The sequence below is a fragment of the Apiospora phragmitis genome, assembly GCF_038363925.1.
Source record: "Apiospora phragmitis strain CBS 135458 chromosome Unknown utg000001l:1.0-2902119.0:1.0-2906034.0, whole genome shotgun sequence".
NCBI classification, from domain to species: domain Eukaryota; kingdom Fungi; phylum Ascomycota; class Sordariomycetes; order Amphisphaeriales; family Apiosporaceae; genus Apiospora; species Apiospora phragmitis.
Genome location: NW_027117399.1, coordinates 1678734 through 1689945, shown reverse-complemented (window position 1 = coordinate 1689945; position 11212 = coordinate 1678734). Strand labels below are relative to the sequence as shown.

At 53.5% G+C, this 11212-nt stretch overlaps 3 protein-coding genes across 3 annotated transcripts; 2 read left to right on the top strand and 1 right to left on the bottom strand.

Annotated features, from left to right (window-relative positions):
• Window positions 1–701: 701 nt before the first annotated feature.
• On the bottom strand, window positions 702–1358 carry PG994_000513 (uncharacterized protein; the record flags this gene model as incomplete). Its single annotated transcript, XM_066851922.1, has 1 exon — window positions 702–1358. The coding sequence occupies one exon, from the start codon at window positions 1356–1358 to the stop codon at window positions 702–704; it is 657 nt and encodes a 218-aa protein (XP_066722554.1).
• A 2361-nt stretch (window positions 1359–3719) lies between these two features.
• On the top strand, window positions 3720–6036 carry PG994_000512 (TRAPP complex protein TRS85; the record flags this gene model as incomplete). Its single annotated transcript, XM_066851921.1, has 2 exons — window positions 3720–3735; window positions 3776–6036. The coding sequence occupies 2 exons, from the start codon at window positions 3720–3722 to the stop codon at window positions 6034–6036; spliced, it is 2277 nt and encodes a 758-aa protein (XP_066722553.1).
• Window positions 6037–7890: 1854 nt separating this feature from the next.
• Window positions 7891–10591, top strand: PG994_000511 (glycosyl hydrolase; the record flags this gene model as incomplete). The annotated part of the gene is made up of 4 exons (XM_066851920.1): window positions 7891–8053; window positions 8113–8550; window positions 8840–8987; window positions 9058–10591. The coding sequence occupies 4 exons, from the start codon at window positions 7891–7893 to the stop codon at window positions 10589–10591; spliced, it is 2283 nt and encodes a 760-aa protein (XP_066722552.1).
• Between the last annotated feature and the right edge of the window lie 621 nt (window positions 10592–11212).

Below are 11212 nucleotides of genomic sequence, written 5' to 3'. Positions count from 1 at the left end.
AGCTAGCAGTATGCTAAAATACGAAGCCAAGTCCACAGCGCCACCTCGGCATGTTCCACGAAGTTGTTGCCAGGACTCTCGCTTACGGATGGAAAGAGGGGTTCTTATCCACTTCATCCGAGCCAAGCGGGTGCGACGGCCGGATCTGTCATGATCCCGGACACAATGCAAGGGCGCCGACTAAACCTAATTCTTATTCGATGATCCCCAACCTTACTAATAGCGCAATGTGGTGCCAGCAGTGCGGAATAATGGGTCGGAGTAACCATGTCACCACCTCAGGGCAGTATACTGCGAGAGAATGCAGGCTCTAACGCAATCGCGACCGGGGAGTTGGTCTGCCCCGTGGCACATCAACATCCCTTACAGCACAGTGGTACCAGAAACTCGTAATGCAGAAAGGTATCGATTGAAAAGGAATCTATCTAAAAGTCTATCTATACAGAAATCTATAAACTCGAAGTATACCAAAATCTCGAAGATCACCACCAAATCCAACTCTAAGGAATGAATCACTTCACAAAGGAAAAGTGGATGTTGAGAGAAGTCTCCGTAAAGGGCGGTCATTGTCGCGGCGTAGTGGTAGGTGGTCCTGTGTAACCTGCTTCAAGCACATCCTGACAGATTACCATCCCATTGTTTTCTTAACTGTCGAGCCTTTCCAGCAGGCAAGACTAGTGGTGCTGAGGAGAAGTATCCGTTTACAGCAGGATGGCAGCAGCGGCAGCCAGTGCGAGGGCACCGGCTGAGACACCCATGGTACCAGCGCCGCTGTGGGACACGGCATCGACCGGGTTGGTGACCTGGGCGCCGGCAGGCTTGGCACTAGTGGGCTCGGTCATGTTTCCAGAGCATGCCTTGAGCTTGTCTCCGAGGACGCCGAACTTGGCCTTGAAGGCGGCAATCTCATTGGCGCTGCTGTTGGTGGGGAACTTGGTGGCCACGGTCTGCATGAGCACGCCGACGTTCTCGCCTGTTTCAGAGAGAAAAGGCTGGGGGTTAGTCAAACATTTCCTGATACGATGGGATGATGATGGAGTGAGCATTGGGGTTGGCGTACCAAGACCGCCGAACCAGCCCAGGACGGGACCACAGATGTGGTTCTTCTCGAAGAGGGGCACCTTGCTGGTCAGGGTAACGACGAGCTTGTCGCCGGAGCCGACGAGCTTCTCGGCGGTGGGCCGGAAACCCGCGGCCTCGTCCATGGTGACGGGGCCCATCTTGGCGCAGACGCCGGTCGCGCTCTTGACCGTCGTGAGGGTGGTCTCGATGCCGCTCTTGATGTCGCCGCCCTGGCCGCCGGCGTAGTTGGTAGAGACCTGCTGGAGGTCGGCCAGCCCGTTGAGGACCTGGCCCATGACAACGTTGAGGGGGCCGACGTCGCGCTTCTGCGGGGGAGGGCGCCCAGTTGCGCCTCGACGGCGACGGTGGCGGAGAGGACGGCGACGGTGGTGAAGAACTGCATTTTGTCAAGGGGTAGTAATAATGACTTTGGTGAAGGGATAAATGTGGATATACAGAAAGCGAATAATATTGAGAAAGATGATTAAAATAAGAAACCTGGTGTGTTAGTATGTAGCGAATGTTCTGGAGTGTGTGAGTGGATGATTATTGTCAAGTATCGTGGATAACATAGTGACTATATACCCAAGAGTTTGCTTGACACATGAATAAACACGGTCTTAGGCTGTAGCGGGATCGCAGATACCGCCGTCATGGCTACGGTACAGATGTGTAACTTCCTAAGGATTGGTGGATATGGCGAGGCGTCAACGTGGTCAAAGTTAACTTCCAAGGCTAGCATGCCCACGACGACAAAACTGGACCAACTGGCCACCGCAAGAAAACAAAAGGTTACTATCGACAATCCTCTGAGTAGGAGTCAGTAGAATATGGCTGGGCAGTCTCGTTGGCGGGTCTAATTCGTGAACACCTGCCAACTCCCATCACCAGCGTGACCACTCCATTGCTTCCGGCTGGATTCATACAGAAGACCAAAGCACATACGACAGACTATGCCAACGGTCTAAGCGTCTGAATGGATTGAACGCCAGAGAGCATACCACTAGCCACCTTGGTCAAGACCATGAGATCCTGCTCGGCGTTGCTATACCAATACACGAGGGTCACGGCAGTTAGGGTTTCGGTGCACTCCCTAAGAATAGCTCTTCTCCTTTTGCTTGCACGCGGATTCGCCCAGTATAAGGAAAGGAAGAACATTCTAGGGTGGCTCGGCATACTACTTCGTGAACCAGCGAATGCTCACCCAAACTCATTCCAACCCCTGAGTCCTGCCAGCTGCGACAGAAACTTTCCCATCGTCTCGAACGCTCTAATATGGGCAAAACTCCCGTCAGATCCGGGTCACCGAGAGAGAGGAGAATGGCTGCAATGGTAGCGCTGGCAATATTGCAAGCATGAGATTGACTCTGGAGTGCTTTGACCCGGCAAGTGCTCTATGAGCAGACTGTCCTAAGTCTATGCCGAGATGAAGACATCTTTCGAACAATATGGAATCAACATCCTGGCCGATTCCAATCTAGTCGTCATTAGACAGGAGTGTAAACCATTTGGAAGCTTCCATTCCTGCTCCATCTCGTGCCCTCCATAAGTCACACTGGACTCATCGATCTCATTGTAGACTGATGGCATTTTCCTCAAGCTCATGATGCCCATACACCGCCTCGCCGTCAATCGTGAAGCTTTCGTGATTCTGATCAAGGTTCTCGCTCGGCGATGTTTGTCTTCAGTCTCTCAAGTTGAGATATTAATTCCAGTAAACATTTTGGTGCTTTGGCAACCTTCATTTGCGACTCCTCCATGATAAATCATGGCTGGGCTGTGGGCGCGTCCATGAAATAGGGTTTGGCTCCGCAAAGCACCGGTGGCCTGGAATTAGAGCTGTAGCTCGATCCTGGTGCCGGTTAGAGGTCTTTGGCCGCTGCAGTTAGTGGCTGAATAGTTATGTAAGTATGTAGGTATTTAACACAGAAGAGATCCTTCCCGTGTTGGTACCAAGTCGATTCGAACCACTTCTGGTGAAGTTGATCGTGGACAGCTTCGGCTTCATTGTGCCACTGGTTCCCCTTCATTCGACCATTTTACGAAAGCTTCCACAATGCGACGTCTGGGTAATACAATGTGTCCGATGGAATCGTGGTTTTATCATAGAGATCAATTTATTAGTATTCTTTCTCACCATATATATTAAACGATATGTAGGATACTCCTTTGGTTGCTGTGGTAGAAGGTACGGAGTGCACCTCGAGATAGATCGTCGGAGGTTTGCAATCCCGGTCTCCGATGTTTTAAGGCGGCAAGGTACCCAATTATTGCACCTAAATTTAGGTAATCTTCAGGCATGGGGCAGCAATGAAATTAGTGGCATATCGATAACCAGTGACTATTCCCAGCTTCGACCTCGGAACGGGACCATCGATTTGAGCGGAAGGCTAGCCTATTCACTCTGCGACCCTATCATACTTGCAAAGCTGTGAAAGTACCTCCCTGCCTCTACTTGTCGCCCCTCGTGCCTTTTTTGACAAGGCAAGCCTGACGAACGATAACACTCGACGTCTATCTATTGCCCCTCTGGCCTGGCATTTAGGATACGTCACGCCAATTACGGCTGGCTGCAGATATCACGGCCACTTCGCGGCCATTGAATCCTTCGTCAGACACCTCGAGCACCAAAAGCGACTTCATGCCGTCCTCCAATCATGACTCGCCTCTCGAGTCAATACCATCCCCTCCCATGGCCGCCTCTGCCTTCAAGGCCCAGAAGGGCAGATACTCCTAGCCGAGGGCACACCGTTGGCGCGATCCGAGATCACGCTGCCCTATCGAAGATCCGCTCCGTCCGCGGCCTCACTATACGCTTCGACCCTATCACCGCCCGGTTCGCGCTCGCAATCACCCATCGGCCGCCCGGCCTCTCGCATCGCATCTGGCTCTGTTTTTGGTGGCTTTGCGAGCAATGCCCACGCTCTCGTGGACGGCGTCGGCGACAGCCCGGGCGACCCGCTCAATCTAATCCTCAAGGCGTTCGTCCCGCACGTCGCCGTCTATACTTCGGAAGATACCGACCTGCTTCTCCGAGAAAAGGGCTTCGAGCTTGGCCTGTGGGAAATATTACGACCATTTGGCGATCGTGTGGCGGGCAAGGTTATCATTAGGGATAGTAACGGCTTGAGTCGCACGTATGAGGACTATTCAGTACACTTTGTTCGCTATGGGGAAGGCATAGAGCATCCGGAGCCTATGAACAGCAACATCAAGTCGCCAACACAGTCAGAAAAGGTAGCCGATGCTTCGGAAAAAGACACTGGGTCGCAACGAAACCGGAGAAGAGGTGGGAACGGAGCAGATGTCGAGGCCGTCGTCGAGCGTCATTTGACATATGCCGAAGAGTCGTTCGGTATCTCTCCCCAACTCATGGACCCCAAACAGGGTTTGGACACCGAGACGCCCTCGCCGTACTATTCCTTGTATCTGCGACGCCTACTTTCTGGTTTACCACTAGTACCGCATGAAACCTTCGCGCATCCTGTAGCTTGCGTGATAGCCATAAGCTCTCGGAATCCCTCGCCCATAGAAACTCTCCGGCGTCTTTACAATGATACAAGCGCTGGCGAGAAGCGACTGCCCAGCTGGGTAGACTCGGAGTATCTGCGATATTACGTACTTGTGCACGACGAGGAGAAGGATGACATTACGAAGTCCATGTCATTATTCGAGCAAATGAAACGCAATCTAGGTTTACACTGCCACTTGCTAAGGATAAGAGGTACGCAAAGCGCGGCGACAGATGACGACAGCATACCGCTTTCCACGAGTGAGTGGATGTCTGCGGCTGAGGAGTTGGCGAACCTGCGGAAACATGACAGCCAAGAGGACTTTGAGGATCCCACACGCTACATATACGAGTCCGACGCAACAGCAATCCGCACTTTTATACGTGAGATGGTGACTCAATCCATCATCCCGACAATGGAGCGTCATGTCTCGGTGTGGAACGACCAAGTGGCCTCGAAGCGCAAGGGTGTTACTGGGCGAATAATGGGTCTTACTAGACGTTGGGGATTTGGAACCACATCCAAGTCATCCAGCGGCGGCCCGGGGTCGAGCAACTACGACTCGCTTGGATTCTACCGTCAAGACGCCCCTGAGGCCATTATGAGGAAATTGGCTGATTACTGCTTCATGCTCCGGGACTGGAAGCTGGCATGTTCTACTTACGATATACTTCGAAGCGATTTCCATGGTGACAAAGCATGGAAATATCACGCGGCTGCCAACGAAATGGCCGCACTCAGTCTGTTGATAATGCCGCAGACTCTTTCGTCCAAGACGCGCGCCGAGACGATTGACACCATGTTTGATGCTGCATTCTACTCGTACCTTACCCGTTGCACGGCCCCGTACGGAGCAATCAGGTGTCTCATACTCGGTCTTGAACTGCTCCGCCTTCGGGGAGGTTCTAGTGTTGATGAGGCAGCGAAGTGGGGTATACGTCTACTGGAAAGTAGGATCGCAGGCCCAATCGGCGACGCGCTCATCAAGGAACGGCTTGCAGTTTGTTACGCATCTAAGAAGAGCATGGGCACTCACGCCTGGGGCGCTCGACGGCGCAAGTCAGCAATGTGGAGCACGCTTGGTGCAGAAACATGGTTGACCCAGGCGAAATATATACAGGCGCAACGGTGCCTTAACGAGGCCCGGAAGATGTATGGTGATTTGCCGAACGATCAGGGGATCGATCACTTTGCCGAGGCAAGTGCTTTCATGCTCGAAATCGGTCGCCAGTTGAACCAGCATCTCCAGTCCAATGACCAAGGAGAGAACTCTACCGACGATGAGGCGTCTGAGCCCGTGGACGAGGAAAGCGAGGTTATGAATGAAAGAGGCAGGAGGATCAGCACTCTAGGACTGCCTGGCGCGACGGCAGCCACTCTCGAGGCTGCTCCTCTCCGCAGCCAAACGACTGATGAAGACGACGATGTAGATTCCGGCAAACCCAATGACGATTTCGGTTAACACAATTTATTCTGGGATTAGAATAGAGCTGCGGCATGCATTGGAGGGGCGGGTTTTATTGGCGACTATAATTATAATGCATAGGGGGATTTCTCCTAAACGAAACTCCAGATTTCACACACGCTCAGAATCATCATTTCAGCTGTGCAATACCCCGTCACTTCAATTTCCCCGGTCGCACTCCGTGAGGGGCCTAGCTAGAACAGCCAACTAGGGTTGAGTTGCGTATCCCGGCAAAACGCAGCCAAGTTCACGTTGCATGCTGTGATGAAATAGAGTCAGACGACTTACACTGGACCTGATCGGCTTTTCTCATCGAGTCACCAATCTGCGTGCGGCCAGTCTTTCGTCTTTGAAAAGCGGAAGTAGCATCTGGCGAGAGGTCTAGAGCCTCTTAATTTTCCGCAACGTCGCTTAGAGTCAATACGACCTTCTCCAGGATTCCTCAAAATATCGACAATATTTATTGAATAAGTACTCAACACCTTCTCGATCTGGTATTCAACGAGTTCTTGCCAGGATTTCCCATCAATCCGTGATGGGGCTGCGGTGCAAGCCCATTCAGCCGCGCAATCTTCCGGAGCATGACAGGCTGCATTGCGAGCCTGGACAGCGGCAAATAGGGTGGGCTGTTGGTGTGGCTCTCCCGTCAATCGTTGCAGGGTGATCATTGGAGAAGGTCGGACTGCTGGCTTTGGCATGGTTTTGGTCGCAAAGTCGTTGCCCTGAACCGCAATAACGGGTTATTGGAGGCTTCGAGGCTCAAAATGTTCGCAGCCGATGATGGGGCAGTTGGGTCTGCCCAGGCAAAAGCAAACTTCCTCCAGCTTCCTTGAGCATCAAAGAAAGCGTGCGGGAAGACACCAAGTTCGACACGATGCGAATTCTCCGAAACAACCTTGACTTTTGCCGGCCCTTCTGTGTACGTATAAACCATTCGCCATTCAACCGTCTACTCGCACTACGGCTGCAACTACTTTCGTTGGCATGGCGATCGTACACGCCCTATAGGATGCTGTTTGTTATATCAAAGCACGAATATGCTCAGTCGAAGCCCAGTCACACCATTCCATGTCGTTCGATGGCTGCAGGGACGCTGGTCTAGCAAACAACCCTATATTTCAGCGATGCTGCAGTCAATAACAGCGACTTCGCAACTTGGGGTGTCCCTCATTTAGACCAATATGGAGAGTAGTGCTGATGCTTTTTGCCAAGACGGGACCTTGTGGGGATTTAATATACGGTTGAAGCGAGGAGGATAATAATTCAGCATGCAGAAGCGAGGGTGAGCAGGGCAAACGGGGTTCCGTCCAATCGCGTCCCAAATGACTGAACAAGTTCCTGGAGATGCCGGGGAACGAAGGTGCAGATTCTGCCCCTCGGCATATCAATTTCACGATCTGAGCTATCAATATGGCAAGTAAGAGCAAAGCGACGACCGCATGGCCCCTTCTGCCGCATCCCACCACTCTCGTATTAGTCGAACTGGACATGCAATTCTCGAGACCACGTTACGCCTCGGACTGCTGCCGCCGTACCATGTCTGCATATTCTAGCCGTGGCCAGAAGTGTAGGTACAATGTCAGTCTATACTGCAATGCAAGGGTAGCACTCATTTGCATTCAGGATGCTGAGAATTGGCTTCCCTGCCCCGGTTACTCTGTCCATTTATCCACAAATCTCTGCGGATCGTACGCAGCGTGCCTGAGAAGACCTTCTCGTATTTCGATCTGGTAAGAAATCAGAACGTATATAGAAGATGCCGCTCGCTGCACTCAAGGCGATCGATCTCTTTCACTCCCTCCGCGCAGTTAAGTCGACTCAATTTCAGCTACGAGGCATATCATAGCCACCATGCTGGCAGGCATAGTCATTAGCAGCACTTGCCTCCTTGGCAGTGCGATCGCTGCCTTTGCTCCCAACAAAAGGCAGGGCCAAGCATGCACAGCCGCTCTGGTTATTGACGACTTCAGTCACTGGACCGAGAACTTGAACAGTCTGGAGGGCGCTACAAGCGGTAAGTATACTGATGTTACCAACCTTCTCCTTCTATCACCTGCTGACCACGCGGCACAGACGATGGCACCATGAATGCTACGAGTGTCGATGGGGGCGTGCTCACTTTCACCCCTTCTGAGACTGTTGAGTCGTACATATATGAGCAATTTGGTTGCACCGCCGCCCTTTCTCAGGGCTACGACACCCTGTCTTTCGACATTAAGGGGCCTGAAGCTGCCTCGGTGTCACTGGAGATACAAACCCAACTCAACTGCGATCCGGCAACAACTGAGTACAACAGCACGTATTTCACCATCGACGGTCTCAGTGGTACCTTGGAAACCATCCAGGTTCCCTTGAATTCGTGGCCTGAGGCCAATTTGAACGGTGTAATCGGCTTCCTGTGGTATGGCTTCTCAAAAGGCTTGACAGGAACCGATAGTGTCTGGCAAATCGACAATATCCAATTCCTGTGTGGTGGTGCCCCGGCGCCGCCACCTCCGACTACTTCTTCAGGTATGTGTAAAGAGCTGAAGCAGCTGAAAATTAATGCAAGTTGGCTCACCATCTCGCTTAGCCCCTACTACGATTACCACAACGGCGCCGCTGCCGACTGTCACGGTGACAGTCACAGTTTCACCTCCCCTACCACCACCGCCACCGCCACCCACTACCACGCGTAAAACGACAACACGCCGAACAACTACGCGTAGGCCGACTTCGACTTGTCACTGGTGGGATTATGACTGCGACGATGATGGCGATGGCGGGTGGGGTAGAGAACCCAGACCTACTACTCCTCCAGGGCCTCCAGCGGCACAGAGGAGAGAGCTCGAGGAGCGGGAGCGGGGATTGGGGCTCGCTGGCCGACAAGACAATTGCAGCCTCGTGGCTATTGACGACTTTGAGTCGCAGTCGCGTCTAACGTTTCTCTTCTACAATGCGCTGCTAAAGTCGTCGAGCGATGATGGAACCATGAGCTCGGTGGTCGTCCGGAATAATAAGGTGACATTCACACCAAAGAACACGGATTCCTATTGGTACTCACAAGTTGGTTGCATGGACGCCCGAGCCTATGGGGGGCATCTCATTGCGAATCACCGCACCAGCAGGCTCACAATTCGATGTTCAGCTTGCTTCGACCAAAGGGGCTTGTGGAACCGAGGATGCAAACAGTGTCACTTTGACGACCAGGCAACTTGGCTGGACATTCGACGGTACTGAGAAGCTCTACAGCATCCCCTTTGCCAAGTACTCGGGTCTCGACTTGACTAAGCTCGAGACCTTCTTCATCTCCAACCTGAAACGGCCTGTGACGTTCGGTCCTGTTGCAATGTATTGTGGCGACACCGTTCGGGAATTCGCCGTCGAGCCCCCTGTTGACCCGTCTGAACCAATAGCGACCGTGGGAGCGCCGCCCAGCAAGGCGACCAATCTGGTAGTCGACGTGTTTAAGAACGCCGACACGAACGCCCTCGGAGAATGGCATGGCGGCGATGAGGGGCTCGGCCTAACCTTCCGCAACAACAAGATGACGCTCAAGACGAACGATTCGGATCTCATGTGGAACACTCAGCTGACAGAGAAGTGCCGCGACATGCGCGCCTGGCAAGACGCCTACCTCCACATCGCATACAGTGGCAGCAACAAGTTCAGCATCGCGCTGCAGCAGCATAACGAGAAGTGTGACGAGAACATCCAACCCTTCCCGGAAACGTGGGATTCGCTCGAGGCGGCGCGGTACAGCGACGGCGGGGACATCTACATCCCGATGAACCACTTCAACGTCAACTTCACGCGCCTCGTCGGCTTCGCGCTCAAGGGCTTCTACACGACGGACGCGACCGTCTTCTCGAAGCTCGAGATCGTCAACCAGGTGCCGCGCGGCCGGACGGTGCCCGAGAAGCTGCCGTCGGGCCAGTTCGTCTTCGCGTGCAAGCGGCCCAACTCGTTCGCCTTCGCCATCGACGACGGCGACCCGACGCTGGCGCGGCAGGTCATGGACACGATCAAGGACGAGGGCATCCAGGTCACCTTCTTCACCGTCGGCGCGGCGCTGCAGGACCCGACGACGAACCTGAGCAGCCTGTACAACGACATGGCGGCGCGGGGGCACCAGGTCGCCATGCACAGCTACACGCACCCGGCGCTCGAGGGCCTGCCGGATGAGGCGTCCATCGACTGGGAGTACAGCAACATGATCCGGGCCGTGGCGGCGACGTTCGACGGCATGCACACCCCTTACTTCCGCGCGCCCTTCGGCACCGAGGGCGCGCGCATGCGGCAGCGCCTCGCGGCCGTCATCGACGACCCCTACATCGTGCAGTGGAGCGTCGACGTCGAGGACTGGATGTGGGCCGAGTCAGACACGCCCGAGAAGCAGCTCGAGGCCTTCAAGCGCGACGTCGACAAGGGCGGCAACCTCGTCGTCATGCACTACCTCTACCCCTCCACCGTCGACTACCTCAAGCAGTTCATCCAGATCGCCAAGGCCACGGGCAAGCAGCTGATGCGCGTCGACCAGTGCATGATGGACCCGAACGCTCCGCCGCTGTGATAGAGGCCGAGGGAGGGAGAACCTTGCGGGTATCCGAGGGACAGGATAGGGGTGTAGGGACTAGGATTGCAGCGGCAGGCTCAGGTCTAATGCCGTCTTTACTTCGCGGATCAACGGGTTGTTTGGAATCAAAAGCTTTCGAATCTATGTATGTATTGAATCAATCTCAAGCCAGTGCTTACTGAGCGTATTGCGCTTTAAAATCTATCAGGCCAATAAGGTACAATGTTCCTTGACCATGATCCTGCTAGTCTATGTGACGCATCATGTATCCATCTTCTATTCATAGGTCCCTTGGAGTCACCATCGCGCCATGATGAGCAGCCCCTTTAACTTCGGGAAGTCGGTGTACCCCGCTAGCTATCATCTAGCCCCTTGTTCAAGTTGCCTAGAATCGTCCTCCAAGGCCCAGCAGGCTTACGGTGCGTACTACCGCCGCCTGCAATGGTGTTCTACTCTAAGCGGTGCGGAACGATAGAAAGCCTTGCCCGGGTAGCTTTGCTCAATGATCGACGCATAATCTCAAACAGAATCTTCTCGGAGGTCATTCAGCAGCAGATTCGGGATTTTTCATCCTATAGCACATCACTCGTTATATTGACATGTATATGAAACACTCGT